We start from the raw sequence: 24,421 nt of genomic DNA on the forward strand, positions 1-24,421 counted from the left end.
CTTTTCAATGGGGGTGCCGGGCTGGCAAATTGCGGGTCCGCAACACATCACGGACGTGTGAATGGAGCCTTAGGTGTAGAAAACTGGCTTCTACCTCACAGTTTGTTTGTTTTTTGCCTTCCTCTGGATAAACCTGCAGGATAACAGGCCGAACTGGATGGACAAATGTCTTTTTACGGCCTTATACACCATGTTACTATGTTACTATCTTGCTATGTATCTCTCGTCCCTGCAGAGTTTAACAAGAAGACAATAAGTAAGTAAATTAACAAACTAACAAAATAAAAATAACTGCGCCCAGGAAAAAGTATTCCTGACACTAATCGTGTATCCATAATGTCCCCCAAAAATAATTGCGCTAAGGTGATAGTGTGCCAGGGTGCCCCCCACAGTAATAGTGCTCCCCAAAGTCTCACCATTAGAAATAATTATCTGCCAGAGTGCACTCAGTGTTAACAGTGCCCAAAAGTAATAATGCCCCCCTAGTCTCCTTACAATGAGTGCCAGTAGAATAATGCCCCCTTTTAATGTGCACCAGTACAAAAATATCCCCTATATTGTGTGACAATACAAAAAAGACCCCCTTTCCTTTCAGATCAGACCCCCATATCAAACCTCAAATCAGATCCACAAATCAAACCACCATATCAGACCCTCAGTCCGCATATCAGACCTTCAGACCCCCATACCGGATCAGACACTCATATCAGATCCTCAGATCAGACCCTCAGACCCCCATAACAGATCATCAGACCCTCATAACAGATCCGACCCTCATATCAGATCCTCAGACCCCCATATCAGATCTTCAGATCAGACCCCCACAACAGATCAGACCCTCATATCAGATCTTCAGACCCCCATATCAGATGCTATTTTCCCCCATATAGTAATTTCTCCCCACACTGCGCCCACATAGTAATTACCCCCCCCCCCCCCACTGCCCTTGAATGGGTCCGCAAATCCGGAGATGCGGTGCGGAACAGAACGGAACCACGGAACGAAAGCACTACGGAGTGCTTTCGTGGGGTTCCGTTCCGTGCTTCCGTTCCGCAAAAAGATAGAACTTGTCCGATCTTTTTGCGTAACGGACGGATCGCGGACCCCATTCAAGTGCGGCTGCCCCACGGTCCGCAATTTGCGGTTCGCAGAACGGCCACGGGGGACACACGTTGGTGTGATAGAGGCCTGATGGTGATCGGTGGTGGGGCAGGAAACTCTGGGCTCCCGTGCCCCGCCGCAGTATTCAGCTGCAGCGCGTTGGTCCAGTCGCAGATGGTGACAAGACTAAAAATTCTTGTTGCCATCTGCAAATTTGAGTGTAGGGCCCCCTCCCACGTTGGGCCCCTGTGCAGCAGAACCGGTACGTCCGCCTCTGGCTGTGGTTCTTGCACTAAGCAAAGGCATTTGGGCACTCGATGGCAGTAACGTATGAAACATTTCGAGTGCTCCGCCAGTGATTACATTGGCTCTATAGTCTTGATTGAATTATTTTTGGATTCTACATGGAAACCATCAACAAGCTGCTGTTGATGGATCTATTCTTATTTGTCTTTTTCAGAGTACATAACACTGCCGAGTACTATCTGAGTTATTAACACATGAATACCCAAAGGAAGTATTAGCTCTTCACATGAGCGATGTGTTAATGAGTCAGGTTGTGTGTGTGTATGTGGGGGGTGAATTATTAATAATCACACCCGCAACCCATTCACAGCAGGAAACCTATGAAGCTAAAAACATAGCTTTCTAAAAGCTAGCCTGCTTGTTGATGCTTTCCAGGTAACAAAAAAATCCTAAAACCAGTGAAAATTAACTGAAAATGAGTAAAAATATAAAACAAGATAATGATCTGTTGTATGGGAGCCTATGTGAATCAGGTGGAGCCCCCCTTTAATTCTACAGTGACTCTTGCCCAATGGTCCCCCTATATAGAACCGGTAATAATGGATGAAACTATTGCGCAGCTTATGCAGACGACTGCACGCTGCCTTCCGCCTGCTGGGGTCACCGACTTCTCTCTGTCAGTGCAGAGGTTCATTGACGACAGGAACTTGCAAGCTCAGGATAAAAACAGGCGGCAGCCTCAGTAGCAGCTCTGGAGATCCTGGCAGCCGCCCAGGCAGCATCTCCATCCTCAGCATCTCCTCCAGCGACAGACAAGGTCAGGCGGGTTTATATAAAATGCTAATCTTGTAGATGTAGTAGTGGCTATAGCATCACTGGAGGGGGAAGCTTCATGTCTGCTTCCATTAGGAGAGGGGCGATGGGTGGGCAGCACTATCTGGAGGGCCTCCATTACCGCTTGTACCTATCACGATGGTGCCTGTAATAACCCTGTAGAATTCAGACATACGGACGCTGCATGTCAGGATGGTGCAATGGTTGCAATTCCTGTCACTGCTTTGGTTGCCGAGAGACGATTCATTTACAAGAAGCATCTATATCTTCCTGCGCAACTTCATGTTCTCCAGTGTCTTCCTGCTTGTGCTTGTCGTATTAACTCATTCATTACCAGGTATTTACAGAGTGCAAGCGCCTACTACAATATATATCTACAATAGGGCTCTGCTTTATAATTCATCAGTTCAGTGCAGTGTATTATGTAGAGTTTACTAGACTGAAAGGGTGGGGGGGTCCCCGAGGAAAGCAAATTACTCCCACAGAATATGGAATGGTGTTTATGTAGGACAAGAATAAGTGCGACAAGAATATAGCTACTATAATACTGCCTCCTATGTGCAATAATATAACTACTATAATACTGCTCCTGTGTACAAGAATGTAACTACTATAATACGGCCTCCTATGTACAAGAATATAACTACTATAATACTGCTCCTATGTACAAGAATGTAACTACTATAATACTGCTCCTATGTACAAGAATATAACTACTATAATACTGCCTCCTATGTACAAGAATATAACTACTATAATACTGCTCCTATGTACAAGAATATAACTACTATAATACTGCTCCTATGTACAAGAATATAACTACTATAATACTGCTCCTATGTACAAGAATATACCTACTATAATACTGCTCCCTATGTACAAGAATATAACTACTATAATACTGCTCCTATGTACAAGAATATAACTACTATAATACTGCCTCCTATGTACAGGAATATAACTACTATAATACTGCTCCTATGTACAGGAATATAACTACTATAATACTGCCTCCTATGTACAAGAATATAACTACTATAATACTGCCTCCTATGTACAAGAATATAACTACTATAATACTGCCTCCTATGTACAAGAATATAACTACTATAATACTGCTCCTATGTACAAGAATATAACTACTATAATACCGCTCCTATGTACAAGAATATAACTACTATAATACTGCTCCTATGTACAAGAATGTAACTACTATAATACGGCCTCCTATGTACAAGAATATAACTACTATAATACTGCCCCTATGTACAAGAATATAACTACTATAATACTGCTCCTATGTACAAGAATGTAACTACTATAATACTGCTCCTATGTACAAGAATATAACTACTATAATACTGCTCCTATGTACAAGAATATAACTACTATAATACTGCTCCTATGTACAAGAATGTAACTACTATAATACGGCCTCCTATGTACAAGAATATAACTACTATAATACTGCCTCCTATGTACAAGAATATAACTACTATAATACTACCCCTATGTACAAGAATATAACTACTATAATACTGCTCCTATGTGTAAGAATATAACTACTATAATACTGCTCCCATGTACAAGAATATAACTGCTATAATACTGCCTCCTATGTGCAATAATATAACTACTATAATACTGCTCCTGTGTACAAGAATGTAACTACTATAATACGGCCTCCTATGTACAAGAATATAACTACTATAATACTGCTCCTATGTACAAGAATGTAACTACTATAATACGGCCTCCTATGTACAGGAATATAACTACTATAATACTGCTTCCTATGTACAATAATATAACTACTATAATACTGCCTCCTATGTACAAGAATATAACTACTATAATACTGCCTCCTATGTACAAGAATATAACTACTATAATACTGCCCCTATGTACAAGAATATAACTACTATAATACTGCCTCCTATGTACAAGAATATAACTACTATAATACTGCCTCCTATGTATAAGAATATAACTACTATAATACTGCCTCCTATGTACAAGAATATAACTACTATAATACTGCCTCCTATGTACAAGAATATAACTACTATAATACTGCTCCTATGTACAAGAATATAACTACTATAATACTGCCTCCTATGTACAAGAATATAACTACTATAATACTGCTCCTATGTACAAGAATATAACTACTATAATACTGCCTCCTATGTACAAGAATATAACTACTATAATACTGCCTCCTATGTACAAGAATATAACTACTATAATACTGCTCCTATGTACAAGAATATAACTACTATAATACTGCTCCTGTGTACAAGAATATAACTACTATAATACTGCTCCTATGTACAAGAATATAACTACTATAATACTGCTCCTATGTACAAGAATATAACTACTATAATACTGCCTCCTATGTACAAGAATATAACTACTATAATACTGCCCCTATGTACAGGAATATAACTACTATAATACTGCTCCTATGTACAAGAATATAACTACTATAATACTGCTCCTATGTACAAGAATATAACTACTATAATACTGCTCCTATGTACAAGAATATAACTACTATAATACTGCTCCTATGTACAAGAATATAACTACTATAATACTGCTCCTATGTACAAGAATATAACTACTATAATACTGCTCCCATGTACAAAAATATAACTACTATAATACTACCTCCTATGTACAAGAATATAACTACTATAATACTGCCTCCTATGTACAAGAATATAACTACTATAATACTGCCCCTATGTACAGGAATATAACTACTATAATACTGCCCCTATGTATAATAATATATGTAGAGACTTGGGATCTCCTTCGCTGAGGTACAGAGTCCTCCTAGTGTCTTATAATCACCCCCCACCCCCACCCCCCGCAGACAATGAGCTCTCACTGCTCTCGCTCCCTGTGATTAGGACAGGAACAGTAATAATAGGAAGGAAACCTCAATACACAATGGGCCACGTACAGAGTGCAGCAGTGGAGCCGTCTCCAGAGGTGGAGCACAGCGGAGCTCTGTGAGGAGTCCACCAGCACATTATGATCAGGTCTGCTCGGGGTGGTGGATGTGAAGATGTCTCTGTGCCAGAGGTCACCTATGGATTGAACGCTCCAGCTGAGGTCATACAGGGTGAGCAGTCCATGTGGTTGGCAGAGACTATTCGGTGTAGGGGAAGCGGGCAGTCCGGTATTTCTCAGATTTACTACCGCATTGAGGGGTTCCCACCTTCAGGACCTTCAACCATTAGTGAGAGAGGTTACCAGCGCTTCGATCGGATTGAGTTCCTCTAGAGCGCTATACAAGGACTTAGTAACATAACATAACATCTGAAGGACCCGTCCCGCCCTTCAATTTAAATAGGAATTGTGTAATTCCTCATTTCACCTGTGGTGGTGCTGCAGGGAAATTGAATACTTGCCACTAGTGTTCCCCACAGATCAGAGGTGATCGGCGGATTCTCAGATATCAACCTGGACAAGCCCTTTAAGTGCGGGGTATAGTGGCGGTCCTGCTTTTCCTGCAGCAATAGCAGGCGTCAGCTGACAGTGGCAGGCGCAGGGTGCCAGCATCACCCTGTTTACCAGGAGGAATTATATGTGTGCACACTAGTATTATTGACATGATTAGGCGGTATGCAGGAGCTGCTGTTTACCTGGTGTTCAGCTGACACACCGCCACTCACCGCGCCCACACCGCCAAATGCCACGAGGGCACATCTACACTGTAAAAGAAGAACACAGCGCCGTCAGGCAACTTTAACGCATTGGCTTACTGTTGTGTGCAATAAGGAGGCTTAGATACAGCAGCAGGCAGTATCACACATTATAGGCTTAGATACAGAGGCTCAGCACAGTATCACACATGATGGGCTTAGATACACCGGCTTAGCAGACAGTATCACACACAAACGAATTAGATACATAGTTCGGCAAACAGTTTCACCCATGTTAGGCTGAGGTACACCAGCTAAGCAGACAGTATCACACAGGATAGGATTAGATACACAGCTCAGCAGACAGTATCACACAGGATAGGATTAGATACACAGCTCAGTAGACAGTATCACACAGGATAGGATTAGATACACAGCTCAGCAGACAGTATCACACAGGATAGGATTAGATACACAGCTCAGCAGACAGTATCACACAGGATAGGATTAGATACACAGCTCAGTAGACAGTATCACACAGGATAGGATTAGATACACAGCTCAGCAGACAGTATCACACAGGATAGGATTAGATACACAGCTCAGCAGACAGTATCACACAGGATAGGATTAGATACACAGCTCAGCAGACAGTATCACACAGGATAGGATTAGATACACAGCTCAGCAGACAGTATCACACAGGATAGGATTAGATACACAGCTCAGCAGAGAGTATCACACAGGATAGGATTAGATACACAGCTCAGCAGTCAGTATCACACAGGATAGGATTAGATACACAGCTCAGCAGTCAGTATCTCACATGATAGGATTAGATACACAGCTCAGCAGTCAGTATCACACAGGATAGTCTTAGATACACAACTAAGCAGACAGTATCACACAGGATAGGATTAGATACACAGCTCAGCAGTCAGTATCTCACAGGATAGGATTAGATACACAGCTCAGCAGACAGTATCACACATGACAGGATTAGATACACAGCTCAGCAGACAGTATCGCACAGGATAGGATTAGATACACAGCTCAGCAGACAGTATCACACAGGATAGGATTAGATACACAGCTCAGCAAACAGTATCACACAGAATAGGATTAGATACACAGCTCAGCAGACAGTATCACACAGGATAGGATTAGATACACAGCTCAGCAGACAGTATCACACAGGATAGGATTAGATACACAGCTCAGCAGTTAGTATCGCACATGATAGGATTAGATACACAGCTCAGCAGACAGTATCACACAGGATAGGATTAGATACTCAGCTCAGCAGACAGTATCACACAGGATAGGATTAGATACACAGCTCAGCAAACAGTATCACACAGAATAGGATTAGATACACAGCTCAGCAGACAGTATCACACAGGATAGGATTAGATACACAGCTCAGCAGACAGTATCACACAGGATAGGATTAGATACACAGCTCAGCAGTTAGTATCGCACAGGATAGGATTAGATACACAACTCAGCAGACAGTATCACAGAGGATAGGATTAGATACACAGCTCAGCAGAGAGTAACGCACAGGATAGTCTGCTACTTTCACACTAGCGTTCGGGGCTCTGCTTGTGAGCTCCGTTTGAAGGCTCTCACAAGCGGCCCCGAACGCATCCGTCCAGCCCTAATGCATTCTGAGTGGACGCGGATCCGCTCAGAATGCATCCGCCTGCCAGCGTTCAGCCTCCGCTCCGCTCAGCAAGCGGACACCTGAACGCTGCTTGCAGCGTTCGGGTGTCCCCCTGGCCGTGCGGAGGCAAGCGGATCCGTCCAGACTTACAATGTAAGTCAATGGGGACGGATCCGTTTGAAGATGACACAATATGGCTCAATCTTCAAACGGATCCGTCCCCCATTGACTTTCAATGTAAAGTCTGAACGGATCCGTCTGAAGCTACTTTCACACTTAGAATTTTTTTTAAATTATAATGCAGACTGATCCGTTCTGAACGGTAGTGTGAAAGTAGCCTAAGATACACAGCTCAGCAGACAGTATCACACAGGATAGGATTAGATACCCAGCTCAGCAGACAGTATCACACAGGATAGGATTAGATACACAGCTCAGCAGACAGTATCACACAGGATAGGATTAGATACACAGCTCAGCAGACAGTATCACACAGGATAGGATTAGATACACAGCTCAGCAGACAGTATCACACAGGATAGGATTAGATACACAGCTCAGCAGACAGTATCACACAGGATAGGATTAGATACACAGCTCAGCAGACAGTATCACACAGGACAGGATTAGATACACAGCTCAGCAGGCAGTATCACACAGGATAGGATTAGATACACAGCTCAGCAGACAGTATCACACAGGATAGGATTAGATACACAGCTCAGCAGACAGTATCACACAGGACAGGATTAGATACACAGCTCAGCAGACAGTATCACACAGGATAGGATTAGATACACAGCTCAGCAGACAGTATCACACAGGATAGGATTATATACACAGCTCAGCAGACAGTATCACACAGGATAGGATTAGATACACAGCTCAGCAGGCAGTATCACACAGGATAGTCTTAGATACACAGCTCAGCAGACAGTAACGCACAGGATAGTCTTAGATACACAGCTCAGCAGGCAGTATCACACATCATAGGATTAGATACAACAACTTACCAGACAGTATTACACATGATAGGCTTAGATATAGATGCTTAGCATAGTATTGCCAATGATAGTCTTAGATACAGAGACTTGGCAGACTGTATCACACATGACTGGATTGGGTACACCAACATAGCAGATATTATCATACACGATAGGCTTAGTTATGCAGATTCAGCAGAGTGTATCACACATGATACGCTTAGAAACACTACTTCAGCAGACAGTATCACATGATAGGCTTAGATACTTAGTCTCATCAGAGTTTGTGACACGTGACTGGCTTAGATACGCAGGCTCATCAATTAGATACGCAGGTTCAGGAAACAGTATTGCACATGATAGTCTTAGATACACCAGTTCAGCAGACAGTATCACACATGATAGGATTAGATACGCAGGCTCAGAAATTAGCTACGCAAGCTCAGCAGAGTGTATCACACATGATATGCTTAGATACACCAGTTCATCAGACAGTATCACACATGATATGATTAGATACACTAGTCCCGCAGACAGTAGCACATGTTAGGCTTAGATACGCAGCCTCAGCAGAGTGTATGACACATGACCGGCTTAGATATGCAGGCTCAGCATAATGTATCGCACATAGGCTTAGATACTCCATCTACACACTGTCCCGGAGATGAGGCGCACTGGTTTTTCTTGCTGTCTTAGTCAATCTTATAAGTTTGCAGAGGAAATATTTCACCTTTCCCCGGCTCGGCCGTGACTCACTCTGTGGTTACAAGAGGCAGAAGTGAGACCCATGGAGGACGTGGCCTCGTGGTCTACAGAGCGGAAGCTGAGGGACTGCTGTAGATATCAACATGGGGCAGGTTTATCAGGACCAGTGTAGTTACCCATAGCAACCAATCAGCTTCCAGCTCTCTTTTTCCACAAGCCCTCTGAGAAATGAAAGCTAGAAGCTGATTGGTTGCTATGGGCAACTGCTCGCCTTCACTAGTATTTGTAATCTGGGGCATCGCCCTGTTTACGACCAGCACCGTCGTGAGTCGCCCCCTGGTCTCCTAAATGGGCAACGAATTCTGTCTGACAACTCACCCTAGTCATCCTAAGGTGGTTGTCACCAGGCTCTCCACAGATCCTGAGTGACAGATTAACCTACATAGCAACCGCCATTTATTTTATGTCGCCCCCTCTGTGTAGACTTTGAGGAAAAATTTGGTGAATTCTTGGAGTGAAATGTCATGTCTTATGTTCCTTTTTCTTGCAGATTAGACATGGCGTTCAACAAGAAGTTCGCCGGCCTGCAACTCCAAGAACAAGGTGATCAGGAGCCATTGACACATTCCTGTAGAACTACAACTCCCAGCATCTGCACTGGGAATTGTGACACCTAGTTGCAGGTTTTCCACATGAGAATAGAAATCTCTTAAAGGGGTCGTCCGCTTTTAAACAATGGGGGTCATTCACTAAGAATGGAGTTTTACGCCGGTCTTTTTCTCCCCTTTTGCGCTGGCTTTGCCGGTGGTTTGATGCGCCTAATTACTGACGAGGCGGCCTCTTCAACGGTCCGTGCGCCTGGCGGAAAAAAGTAGACTAGCCCCTGACAGTAGTAGTTTTCCGTCTGGCGTAAATGTTGGTAAATTTGTTAAAGCTGAAGTCCCTGCCCCCGCCACACCCTCGATACTCCTATGTGTGAAACGCAGTGCAAAAAAGTCACAAACACCGTTTGCCTTTTTCAGTGTTTTGCGGTCCGCAAAAAATGCATCCGCAATAAATACGGATGACGTCTGTGTGCATTCCGTTTTTTGAGGAACGAAACAGCTGGCCCCTGATAGAACAGTACTATCCTTGTCCGTTATGCAGACAATAATAGGACATGTTTTATCTTTGAACGGAACGGAAAAATGGAAATACGGAAACGGAAAGCATACGGAGTACCTTCCGTTTTTTTTTTTGCCGACTCATTAAAATGAATGGTTCTGTATACTGTCTGTATACGGAACGCAAAAAAACGGAACATAAACTGAAAAAAAAAAGAGGCCTTAAGGAAAGCCTGTGGGGCGTGGGGGTAATTATCAACTGCTCTACACCAGAAAAGTGGCATCAAAAAGTCACACATTGGCGCCATTAGTGCAAAAGTGTTGTGATTTTTTTTTTGCTGTTTGGGCAAGACATGGGTGGCGCTAGGTCTTACCTTTTGTAAATTTCCTTTTCTGGCGCACGGACCTCTCAAGACACCCCCAAATGTATTAATACACGTACGCCTCTTAATCAATTCGGCGCATTTTATGCTAGTTTAGTGTATTTTTTTTTCTTAAAGGGGCTGGCCAACCCCTAAAATGCCCTGGCCGCTCAAACAGGTTATATTTAACCCGCTCCTCGGCACCTGCATCGCCTCTGATGCCCGCACGGCCGCCGCTGAGTCTCCCCGTCGCGTGGATCAAAACATCCAGCAATGGGGTGGGGATCGGGCTGCTAATAGCAGGCCGCGACGGGAACGAGCCTTCCTAGCATCACCGCTGTATCTGCTGACACCGACCCCCGTCACCGGATACAGCGGTGGCCATGCGGGCATCGGAAGTGATGCGGGGTAAGTATAACCTGTATGAGGGCACTTTTGGGGGGCTACCATTATAGGGACTGGATAACCCCTTTAACTATGGCTTCAAAAACACTTTAGGATCCATGTCCTTTAAAGGACCCTTGAAGAACTGTGCTGCGATCAGTGACCAGTAGAGGGCGCTGTGTATCTATATATACTATGTGTGCAATAACATGGTCCTTGCTGTCCATCAGGTATTGATGTCAAGAAGTTTGAGCAGGATTTCCTGGCTGCTCATAATAAGTATCGGGCCCTGCACGGATCCCCTCCTCTTCAGCTGAACACAGACCTCTGCCAATCAGCGCAGAAATGGGCCGACCACCTGCTGTCCATCCGGACCCTGCAACACAGCGACAGCGAACACGGAGAAAACTTATACTACAAGAGCAGCTCTAGCCCTAAAGACCTAGCAGGTATGATGTCAGACAGAATCCGCGAGCCTGAAGAAAGAGAAGCTTGAGGCTACCTCCATAAACAGCGCCACTCTTGTCCATAGGCTGTGCCTGGTATTGCAGCTGCAGGCAATCCTCTGCAGGACACATTTAGTTACATTAATACATTGCATCAAATCCACCGCTGTGTGAGGAGGGCAATATTTTATACTGATCTTGAGTTACATTATATTTTATACTCTAAATCACAATGGATCCGTCTATTTATTATGCAGGGAACGAGCCGGTGGACAGCTGGTACAGCGAGATTAAAAACTATGACTTCAGTAAACCCGGCTTTTCCGGCAATACAGGTAAGAAACCCAGAGATAGTAAAAAAAAAATATAGAAAAAAATCAATATTTCTGCAAACGGCGCCTCCAGTGGTCAATTTATCACAAAAAATTCTTGCATTGCTTGTCTATAGACTTGCATTTGGCAAGCCTGACCTCTAGTGGCCATATGGAGAACTGCTTCATGCTAGAAATATTGGAGATTATAGTATTATCCATTCATTTTTCTTAAGCAAAAATTACTATTTTTAAGGCCACTTTACTCAAGTTGTCTGGAAGGACTCGAAGGAGGTCGGCTTTGGACTGGCTACGGATAGTAAAAAAGTCTACTTTTTGGTGGCCCAGTACAATTCAGCTGGAAACATCACCAACCCAGGCTACTACGAGAGGAATGTTCTGCCTTGCGTAGCGGCGCCACCTACTGCCAGTGCTGGGTCTGATGCCCAGTTGAAACCAGCATCCAACAAGGAACCATCTGTAGCCAAGACAGACAGTGGTAGTGCACCTAGATCCAGTGCTGACCAAGGTGAGAGATAGGTTGTATGTGTTCTGGACCAATGGGTGGCCCTTCGGACCGTCTACCCGGTCTGCCAGCCTTGGAGTCACTCTGTTACTTGGCACTTGGGTTAATTAGTAGCACCAATAGGATACATAGTAGGACACCAGGGGATACAGCACCATTATCTGAATGGTAGCTGGTACAGCTGTACGGGATGGCAGTATTATATGGGCACTAGGGGGCAGGCTTACATTGAAAATTTGCTATAGTTTCCCAAAATGTATTATTCCATATAGTGCTAACATATTACTATTATAAGCATCTATATAGCACACAGAGCCAATATGGTACTGCTATACAATACTGATATAATAGTGCCATATAGAGCCAATATAATACTGCCATATAGAGCTAACATAATACTAACATAAACATCAATATAAGGGTCCATTCACACGTCCGTGTGTGTTTTGCGGATCCACGGATCCGCAGAACACGGACATCGGCGATGTGCGTTCCGCATTTTGCGGACCCCACATCGCCGGCACTTAATAGAAAATGCCTAATCTTGTCCACAATTGCGGACAAGAATAGGACATGTTCTATTTTTTGGGGGAACGGAATTGCGGACCCGGAAGTGCGGATTCGCAATTCCGGATCCGGGCAGCACATTGTGCGGCCCCATAGAAATGAATGGGTCCGCAATTCCTTTCCGCAAAATGCGGAACAGAATTGCGGACGTGCGAATGGACCCTAATAGTGCTACACAGAGCTAATATAGTACTGCTATACAATACTGATATAATAGCGCCATATAGTGTTAATCTAATACTACCATGAACATGAATATAGCAGTACCACACAGAGCCAATAGAGTACTGTTATACAATACTGATATAACAGTGTCATACAGTACTAACATAATACTCACATAAGCAGCAATATAGCAGTACCACACAGAGCCAATAGAGTACTGTTATAGCATACCAATACAACAGCTCCATATAGTGCTAACATAATACTACCATGAATATCAATATAGCGGTGCCACACAGAGCCAATAAAGTACTGTTATATAATACTAATATAATACAGTGCAACACTACAAAGTATCATAGAGAATCAGTATAAAAGTACTAATGTAATTGCGCTACTTACGGGTAGTATAGTAATACCCCTGCCACGTAGGGCTACTATAAGGCCATCTGCACATGGGTGCAGGTGAACGCACAGAAGATCCAAGCGAATTTCCGTTCGGATTTATGTGCGTTTCTGCAGCATATCCGCACCAAAGTCTGCAATGTCTAAAAGCGTTTTTTGGTGCAGATATTATGCGGTTTTGCCGCAGATCTCACTCTTCCATTGAAAAGGTGAAATCACCGCTAAAACCGGAAACATAATTGATATGCTGCAGATTTTCAAATCCACAATGCAGGTCAATTTCCGCACGGAAAAGATCTGCAAAGTGTACGTGAGATTTGTGTAATCTCGCCACTTCACTGGTACCATACTATCCTGGGTTTTCTCTACACGGAAAAACTGTACATATTCCGCAACGTGTGAAGGTGGCCTAAAAGTGCCCCAAAGTGCCGACATTCTGACTCCTAGAATTGTGCTTTATATAGAGAGCGCAGTCTGCACAGGGCGATCCCATGTGGTGCCTACAACACATAAAAACATATCAGACCTGGGATATGTTACCGTGTGCACTGACTTCTGATCAGTGATGGCCAGTTCGCCTGCGAACACATGCGGGCTGCCATCTTAACTCACAAGTCCGGCGATGTACAGGTAAGCCCTTACTGGTGCCTGTGCCGCGAGCCGGTCTGAAACAAATGTGGTCAGCGGGAGCAGGCAGTTTTGAGATTAGCCGCCGGGGGCCTTCTTCGGGCTGTTCTTGGAACTGCCTGCTCCCGGTGACCGCATTTGTTTTCAGACCGGCTCGCGGCACAGGTAAGGGCTTACCTGTACATCGCCGGACTTGTGAGTTAAGATGGCAGCCCGCATGTGTTCGCGGGCGAACACGGCGAACTGGCCATCACTGCTTCTGATATGTTACCGTGTGCACTGACCTGATATGTTACCTTGTGCACTGACCTGATATGTTACCATGTGCACTGACCTGATATGTTACCATGTGCACTGACCTGATATGTTACCATGTGCACTGACCTGATATGTTACCTTGTGCACTGACCTGATATGTTACCATGTGCACTGACCTGATATGTTACCATGTGCACTGACCTGATATGTTACCATGTGCACTGACCTGATATGTTACCATGTGCACTGACCTGATATGTTACCTTGTGCACTGACCTGATATGTTACCATCTGCACTGACCTGATATGTTACCATGTGCACTGACCTGATATGTCACCGTGTGCGCTGACTTCTAATATGTTACCGTGTGCACTGACCTGATATGTTACCATGTGCACTGACCTGATATGTTACCATGTGCACTGACCTGATATGTTACCATGTGCACTGACCTGATATGTTACCGTGTGCACTGACCTGATATGTTACCGTGTGCACTGACCTGATATGTTACCGTGTGCACTGACCTGATATGTTACCGTCTGCACTGACCTGATATGTTACCGTGTGCACTGATCTGATATGTTACCGTGTGCACTGACCTGATATGTTACCGTGTGCACTGACCTGATATGTTACCATGTGCACTGACCTGATATGTTACCATGTGCACTGACCTGATATGTTACCGTCTGCACTGACCTGATATGTTACCGTGTGCACTGACCTGATATGTTACCGTGTGCACTGACCTGATATGTTACCGTCTGCACTGACCTGATATGTTACCGTGTGCACTGACCTGATATGTTACCGTCTGCACTGACCTGATATGTTACCGTCTGCACTGACCTGATATGTTACCATGTGCACTGACCTGATATGTTACCGTCTGCACTGACCTGATATGTTACCGTCTACACTGACCTGATATGTTACCGTCTGCACTGACCTGATATGTTACCGTCTGCACTGACCTGATATGTTACCGTGTGCACTGACCTGATATGTTACCGTGTGCACTGACCTGATATGTTACCGTCTGCACTGACCTGATATGTTACCATGTGCACTGACCTGATATGTTACCGTCTACACTGACCTGATATGTTACCGTCTGCACTGACCTGATATGTTACCGTCTGCACTGACCTGATATGTTACCGTGTGCACTGACCTGATATGTTACCGTCTGCACTGACCTGATATGTTACCGTGTGCACTGACCTGATATGTTACCGTGTGCACTGACCTGATATGTTACCGTGTGCACTGACCTGATATGTTACCGTGTGCACTGACCTGATATGTTACCGTCTGCACTGACCTGATATGTTACCATGTGCACTGACCTGATATGTTACCGTCTACACTGACCTGATATGTTACCATGTGCACTGACTCAGCAGCGGACGCAGACAGCAGAGGGCCCCTGTGCAAAGAATGTGCCTGGGCCCCCCACCCTCCATGCCAAATTCTTAACCTAACCTATTCCCTCCTAGCATTACATACAGCAATACGAAACATACAGGGTAAGGCTACTTTCCCACCTGCGGCACTACGATCCGTCCGGACACCAGCCACAGCATGCAGCGGTTTGTGTCCCACTGATTCTCTGCATTTTTCCCAGATTGTGGCCGGATCTCTGCCGTACCCCATTATAGTTAATGAGGCCGGCGGGCATTCAGTCTGCATCCAGCAGTGCAGGTCCAGTGAATTCTCAGCTGGAACAGCCGCCAGGATCACTAACGCAGATGTGAAAGTAGCCTCATACAGCGCCCCCTACCTTGTACTTACAGGGACTTCTCCTTAGATGCAGACCTTCTCTTTCCTCATCTTCTCCTTTCAGACCAGACCACCATGATGATTTCTTTCAGCCATCTCTTCTCTCTTGACAGACATCTTAGTTTCCTACTTTTGCAATATCCTCCAACCTTCTGAACATGCCATCCTGTCACATCTGATATTGTGCCCGCTGTGCTCCCCAATACTATACTACAGAAAAAGATAAACCCCCTGAAAATACTAGTACCAGATAGTGCCCCTTCAATAATTATTGGCACACACTGCTCTAAAAAATAACTGTGCCCAGGAAAAAATACGGATGACATCCGTGTGCATTCCGTTTTTTGTGGAACGGAACAGCTGGCCCTTCATAGAACAGTACTATCCTTGTCCGTACTGCGGTCAATAATAGGACAAGTTCTATCTTTTAGCAGAAAGGAAATACGGAAATATGGAAACGGAATGCACACGGAGTACCTTCCATTTTTTTGCGGAGCCGTTGAAAGGAATGGTTCCATATACGGACTGCAAACGGAAAACGCAAAAACGGAACAGAAACGGAAATAAAATACATTCGTGTGCAAGAGTGTAAACATAATGTCCCCCGAAAATAATGATACAAAAAAATACCCCGTTGTGTGGCAGAAAAAATACCTCCTCTTAGTGCCCTCAGTAGAGCCAATGTCCCTATAGTGCCCTCATAATGTGTGGCAATGCCCCCTACTGTGCGCCCAAAAAAAACCTCTTAGTGCCCCCAGTTTAGCTAAGGTCCCCATAGTGCCCCATAATTTGCACCAGTATAAAATACTCCTATATAGTGCCCCCATAGTGCTCCTTCCCCTGTCCCAAGGTGCCTGACATAATTTGCCAGTATAAAATGCCCCTATAGAGTGCCCCAAGTAGATGCCCCGATAATGCTCCTCTCCCCCCTTCCCCATAGTGCCCCTATAATGTATGCCAGTATAAAATGCCACTATAGTACTCATCCCCACCCCCATATTGCACATTTAGTTTGTGCCAGTATAAAATGCCCCTATATAATGCCCCCCCAGCAGATGCCCCATAGTGCTCCTCTCCCCCACTTCTCCACATAGTGCCCCCATGTGTGACAGTATATAATGCCAATATATAGAGCCTCCAGTAGATGCCCTTATATGGCTCCCCCCCCCCCATAGTGACAGTATAATTCTAATATATAGGGCTCCCAGTAGATGCCCCCATAGTGCTCCTCTCCCCGATGTGTGCCACTAAATAATGCCCCCATAGTGCTCTCCATATCTGTGCCAGTAAATAATGGCCCTAGTAGATGTCTGTACACTGACCTGATATGTTACCGTGTGCACTGACCTGATATGTTACCATGTGCACTGACCTGATATGTTACCGTGTGCACTGACCTGATATGTTACCATGTGCACTGACCTGATATGTTACCATGTGCACTGACCTGATATGTTACCGTGTGCACTGACCTGATATGTTACAGTGCACTACCGTGTGCACTGACCTGATATGTTACCATGTGCACTGACCTGATATGTTACCGTGTGCACTGACCTGATATGTTACCATGTGCACTGACCTGATATGTTACCATGTGCACTGACCTGATATGTTACCATGTGCACTGACCTGATATGTTACCATGTGCACTGACCTGATATGTTACCATGTGCACTGACCTGATATGTTACCGTGTGCACTGACCTGATATGTTACCGTGTGCACTGACCTGATATGTTACCATGTGCACTAACTTCTGATATGTTACCGTGTGCACTGACCTGATATGTTACCGTGTGCACTGACCTGATATGTTACCGTGTGCACTAACTTCTGATATGTTACCGTGTGCACTGACCTGATATGTTACCGTCTGCACTGACCTGATATGTTACCATGTGCACTGACCTGATATGTTACCATGTGCACTGACCTGATATGTTACCGTGTGCACTGACCTGATATGTTACCGTGTGCACTGACCTGATATGTTACCGTGTGCACTGACCTGATATGTTACCGTGTGCACTGACCTGATATGTTACCATGTGCACTGACCTGATATGTTACCATGTGCACTGACCTGATATGCTACTATGTGCACTGCCTTCTGATATGTCACCGTGTGCACTGACTTTTATGTAATGCTTTCTCATCTCACTGCCTGACGCTAAATATATCCGGGGTGCGAGCGCTCATTTCACAGTCACAGCACCATTTCTCGGCTTGGATGAATTTTCTCGCCGAGCTCCAGATAGTTTCTGTTAATTCATGTTTGGAGGGGCGAAAATTTGCAAATTTATTTTCGTAAAAATTATGTAACGGCGCCTTATATAACGAGCCTAGGTGACATTTCATAAACCGACCTTGGAAAGTTTTGCCTGTGTTTGAAGTTTGTCCCCCCCCCCCCCCTCCTTCATAACTTCTAGCAGGAATAATTACTTCATAACTTCTAGTAGGAATAATAAAGCAATAGCAAAACATGGAGTTTCTATTACATGGGAAATGCAAGTAGTTGCTAAAACAGACATGGGAGGTGACAGGTCCTATGGATATCATAGGGGAGGGTCTCCTGCTCAAGCCCCTCTTTATTGAAATGCTTCCAGCGGTGGAGGACCACGGAATACGTTCATCTGAATGGAGAGCATGTAATACCACATTTGTCCTGCAGAGGCCACTGCAGGAGAAAGATGTGGCTGTCCAGCAATCAGACTCAATCACTTGAGGGGTTCAACTGATTGCCACATGTAAAGCCTCATTCACACGTCCGTGTCCGTGCTCAACCCGGTGAGAAGGTGGTCAGTGATGTATCCGTGAAGCTGTCCGTGAAGAAACCGTGGGTCCGTTTTTTGCTGTCCGTGTGCCATCCGTGTTTCACAGACACTGTGCAGCTGAAAAATAATTTTCAAAACATCTCTCCCTAATGATCCGTGTTTTTCACAGACCCATAGCCTATAATGGACGTGATGGATCCGTGAACACGGACAAAATAGAGCATGCATCCATGCTAAAAACACTGATGTCTGAATACACACAATGAATGGGGACGTGTGCTGTCCGTGAAACACTGAGGTGTGAATGAGGCTTAAGACGGGGTTGTGGACAACCCCTTTAATTTGAGCTCTTAAAGGGATATACTTATATGGATCTTATCACTGTCCACAGATAGTCGCGAATGTTACCCTGAGCCCTGCGCAGTCACTAATATAATGTATGTGTTGGAAGGGGTCTTGTTGCTGACCTTTGATGCCCCCTACAGGGCTATAGATATAACTGTTGCCTCTTTTGGATGGATGAGAGAACATAACACACAAACCGAATTCATGGGGTGGGGGGCGAATAATCAGACTGAATTAAAATGCATGGAGTCTCCATGGATTCCCACACCGCACCACAAAGAATACCCAGAAGCCCCCGCCGCAGACCCCATTCATGGACTCCGCACACGCACCAGGCCTGGTTTACTGCAGACAATACCGCAAAGAGAAGAGCGACATGAGATCCTTTATGGAGGATTTCTTCATTGACTAGAATGGGAGCAGAGGGCGAGGCGGAATACAATACGGGGGCGTTCTGTAGGGGGGGGCGTCGGAAGAGATTGCACAGATAGGGGTTATCTATAAGGCAAGTATTGGGGTGCACAAGGAAGAGGGTATGGGTAGCAGAAAGAGGGGAAGAGGGGTTGAATTTTGATTTTGCTGTGGGGCTAATATGTAAAAGCTAATGCAAAATTTACCATGGAAGCCCCTGGTAGGGATAGAGGGGGGAGGGGCTGTTCTTAGGTATTTTAAGTAGAGCTGTACTGAGCCTCTCTGGACTATAATCTAGCAAGGGTTAAATAGACACACTTGAACTAATTGGCCGGGGTTACAAAATTAGTGCCCAGAGGCTGGGTGACACAGCATGGGGTGGGGGGCGCTATTGCATTGGCCCCTATGGAAAGGTTTTGCCTCTTATAGTGGTGACAAGTGGTACTGCAACTGGTAAATGTAAATTTCTATACAATTTGCAGGATTTAGGCAGCAAGAACACAAACAGGAAGTTTTTTGTTCTAAGTGTCCTTACATGTCCTTATATGCATATAAAACAGACACCATGTGACGACTGATCTTATTATTATTCAAGCACCTTCCCCAGTGTTTACCGCTCTCCTTGTTTGACTAGTTTTTCTTTCACTTTGTGAAAGTTCACTGAGATTAGATTACTGGCGGCCACATGGAGCTGCGCCTGTCATAACAGGTCTTTGGTATCAGCCTGGTATGTAGATTTTGTATCTTCTCCTTCATTAGAATAGGTTATATATAATGGTAGGGTGTGGGGCTCGTATGGGTGCGGGGCTCGTATGGGTGCAGGGCTCATACCTTTCTTTATGATGGGACATTATATAATATTTCTTAGTATGGCCTCCAATGCTTTGGGTATTTTATTGGTTTGATTGATATGAACTCAGGGACCGCCATGGGGTCCTGAGCTAGGCCTAGCGGTATTTCCATGGCTAATGAGATGCTAGCTGTCCGGCAATCAACAGGTGAATGCTTAAAGCAGCCCATGAAGTGGAAAGTCATTTACTGATGATCCCCATTGCATACTAGGGGTGGTAGGGAGGTGTAGAGGGCCCCTCGGCTGTCGGGCCCCTTGATTGTTGCCTACATATGAGCAGAGGACCATGGAAGCATGCAGCTGTTTAATAACTACCATACGTGGAGATTGCCAATATAGCAATTACTCTATAGGTTCGGGGATCTTAGAACTTATAGAACAGGCATGCTCAACCTGCGGCCCTCCAGCTGTTGCAAAACTACAACTCCCAGCATGCCCAAACAGCCTACAGCTATCAGCCTACAGCAGGGCATTGTGGGAGTTGTAGTTTTACAACAGCTGGAGGGCCGCAGGTTGAGCATGCCTGTTATAGAAGACCTGACACTGTGTCTACAGATAATAACATGGTCCCGGACCCCCATGATCACTACTTTATGCCACCTGTCCTCGGCGCTTAGATATTTCCACCTGTAGGTGTGACCGGTATCGGCCACTCCTCTTATAACGCAGCTGCACTTTTGTAAGCTGAGGATGATAGGGGTAGTGATCCTATAACTTTACAGGTTCCAAGGATTCGGGTTTGTAACAGCACATTAGGTAGGGGGAGAGGTTTGCATGGGTGAAATTCATGCCAAGTTCTGTCCCTGGCACACAAATGGTCTCCCCTTCCAGATGTTGTGTCCTGCAGGAGGGGCTGTTGGTGCAGCTGTCAGGGGTCTAGTTTCAGAGTTCCTTCCCCTCCTCCTGCTGCCGGGGGAAGAGAAGCCCGAGCATCCACAGCTCAATCTTTTATCTATTCCAAACAAGCCCAGCTCTCAGTCTGCAGGAGCCCACAGCCAAGTAATGTGACTCAGCCCTTGTGTGGAAGCAGCGGCTGCAGGAGGCCATCCCAGGGTAGAGGCTGCGAGGACTAGGAGGAGATGGGAGGCTGCTTCTCGCGCCGCAGACCCCGGGGTGAGTACGAGCGTACGATCGGCCACGGTCGTCGCCTTGGGCCGGAATCACATGTGCAATTTTTTTGGATGCAAACAAGAGGAGTCAAATCAGCCTTTCCTTCATACTTTTCCTTCCTTTTGCAACTACTCCTGCGTCTGACTCAAAAACTGCATGTGTGACTCCAGCCTTAAAGGGGGAAAGGTAAAGAATTAGACTGTAAGCTCTGAGGGTCAGTCTCATCATCATGTTGTGTATGAATTGCTTCCTCCAAAGAGGCCCTAAGTAGTGACCATTATCATTAGGAACTCCCCATACTCACACCACTGAGTTCTATGGTACAGCAACGGTGGGAACCCCGAACCCCAAAAACATGGGCTCCCCATCTTAGTTCCTAGGGGAAAGGAGTATCGCTCCATGTGTGGACCTACACTGACCAGACTGTGCCAAGTAGTGAATGTTTCATGTCTTTGCTGGGGTGATGGACCCCTTTTACGGAAAGTTAAAAATGCTTATATATTTTGGGGAAATAATGTGGTTTTTTAGTTTACCAAAAACTCCAGGCAGAGTTATGGGCAGTGACACCTCCTGTCGAGGCCTGCCTGATGCAACAGCAGCCCAGCCCCCTCCTATTGGGTAGATTTTGCAACATTGTTGCAACAATGTCATGAAGTAACCATCATCTCCATTTCTTCATCATTTTTGTTAACCACAATTGATACAGAATAGCCTCGATTCTGTACCCAGTATCTGATGCAGACAATACGGATGTCAGGGCATGTCATCCTGTGCCGTCGCAACAAGGTAGTCATGTGACATAGTCACATGATCACGCTGTCCATTGTTTCTGGCCTGTACAATTATCTGCTTATTTACTGCACTGATAAGCAATGGCCAAACATGTGACTAAAAATTACACAGGGAAGACACTGCACTATCCCTATCCAAAACCTGAAATTATTTTATATAAAAAGAAAATAATGTTTTTTCCCCCTCTTTTTCTGTTTGCACAAAATTATTGTTACTTTACAACACTGTTAATATCTACTTAAGAAGTTCAGTAAATTTGTATATACATTACATTACTTATCCTGTACTGATCCTGAGTTACATCCTGTATTATACCCCAGAGCTGCACTCACTATTCTGCTGGTGGAGTCACTGTGTACATACATTACTGATCCTGAGTTACATCCTGTATTATACTCCAGAGCTGCACTCACTATTCTGCTGGTGCAGTCACTGTGTACATACATTACTTATCCTGTACTGATCCTGAGTTACATCCTGTATTATACTCCAGAGCTGCACTCACTATTCTGCTGGTGCAGTCACTGTGTACATACATTACTTATCCTGTACTGATCCTGAGTTATATCCTGTATTATACTCTGGAGCTGCACTCACTATTCTGCTGGTGGAGTCACTGTGTACATACATTACTGATCCTGAGTTACATCCTGTATTATACTCCAGAGCTGCACTCACTATTCTGCTGGTGGAGTCACTGTGTACATACATTACTTATCCTGAGTTACATCCTGTATTATACTCCAGAGCTGCACTCACTATTCTGCTGGTGAAGTCACTATGTACATACATTACTTATCCTGTACTGATCCTGAGTTACATCCTGTATTATACTCCAGAGCTGCACTCACTATTCTGCTGGTGCAGTCACTGTGTACATACATTACTTATCCTGTACTGATCCTGAGTTATATCCTGTATTATACTCTGGAGCTGCACTCACTATTCTGCTGGTGGAGTCACTGTGTACATACATTACTGATCCTGAGTTACATCCTGTATTATACTCCAGAGCTGCACTCACTATTCTGCTGGTGGAGTCACTGTGTACATACATTACTTATCCTGTACTGATCCTGAGTTACATCCTGTATTATACTCCAGAGCTGCACTCACTATTCTGCTGGTGAAGTCACTGTGTACATACATTACTTATCCTGTACTGATCCTGAGTTTCATCCTGTGTTATTCTCCAGAGCTGCACTCACTATTCTGCTGGTGAAGTCACTGTGTACACACATTACTTATCCTGTACTGATCCTGAGTTATATCCTGTATTATACTCTGGAGCTGCACTCACTATTCTGCTGGTGGAGTCACTGTGTACATACATTACTGATCCTGAGTTACATCCTGCATTATACTCCAGAGCTGCACTCACTATTCTGCTGGTGGAGTCACTGTGTACATACATTACTTATCCTGTACTGATCCTGAGTTTCATCCTGTGTTATTCTCCAGAGCTGCACTCACTATTCTGCTGGTGAAGTCACTGTGTACATACATTATTTATCCTGAGTTACATCCTGTATTATACTCCAGAGCTGCACTCACTATTCTGCTGGTGAAGTCACTGTGTACATACATTACTTATCCTGTACTGATCCTGAGTTTCATCGTGTGTTATTCTCCAGAGCTGCACTCACTATTCTGCTGGTGAAGTCACTGTGTACACACATTACTTATCCTGTACTGATCCTGAGTTATATCCTGTATTATACTCTGGAGCTGCACTCACTATTCTGCTGGTGGAGTCACTGTGTACATACATTACTGATCCTGAGTTACATCCTGTATTATACTCCAGAGCTGCACTCACTATTCTGCTGGTGAAGTCACTGTGTACATACATTACTTATCCTGTACTGATCCTGAGTTTCATCCTGTGTTATTCTCCAGAGCTGCACTCACTATTCTGCTGGTGAAGTCACTGTGTACATACATTACTTATTCTGTACTGATCCTGAGTTATATCCTGTATTATACTCTGGAGCTGCACTCA

The 24,421-nt window shown here is 44.7% G+C and overlaps 1 protein-coding gene and 1 long non-coding RNA gene across 19 annotated transcripts in view; one reads left to right on the forward strand and one right to left on the reverse strand.

Annotated features, from left to right (window-relative positions):
- Positions 1–24,421, forward strand: part of LOC120977266 — a 52,416-nt gene that overhangs the window by 6,177 nt on the left and 21,818 nt on the right. For 2 of the 3 annotated variants that reach the window (XM_040405118.1, XM_040405116.1), the window contains exons 2-5: positions 9,745–9,797; positions 11,274–11,492; positions 11,747–11,824; positions 12,057–12,329. In XM_040405118.1, coding sequence (XP_040261052.1) covers positions 9,752–9,797; positions 11,274–11,492; positions 11,747–11,824; positions 12,057–12,329 — 616 coding nt within the window. In that variant the 5' untranslated portion in view covers positions 9,745–9,751. Of the gene's footprint in view, positions 1–2,069; positions 2,165–9,744; positions 9,798–11,273; positions 11,493–11,746; positions 11,825–12,056; positions 12,330–24,421 lie in introns of those variants that run through there. The other variant, XM_040405117.1, reaches the window with a different exon arrangement.
- On the reverse strand, positions 13,629–18,064 carry LOC120977267. Of its 16 annotated transcripts, none has more exons than XR_005773852.1 (6): positions 17,717–18,064; positions 17,217–17,218; positions 15,327–15,651; positions 14,802–14,876; positions 14,675–14,726; positions 13,629–14,018 (listed from the first exon to the last, which is right to left on the reverse strand). It is a non-coding gene; the product is annotated as an uncharacterized LOC120977267 (long non-coding RNA). The 16 variants fall into 16 exon arrangements; XR_005773854.1 differs by having other exon boundaries at positions 14,650–14,726; XR_005773849.1 differs by lacking the exon at positions 13,629–14,018 and adding an exon at positions 14,229–14,374 and having other exon boundaries at positions 14,700–14,726.

This window comes from Bufo bufo, chromosome 8 (genome assembly GCF_905171765.1).
Source record: "Bufo bufo chromosome 8, aBufBuf1.1, whole genome shotgun sequence".
Taxonomy (NCBI): domain Eukaryota; kingdom Metazoa; phylum Chordata; class Amphibia; order Anura; family Bufonidae; genus Bufo; species Bufo bufo.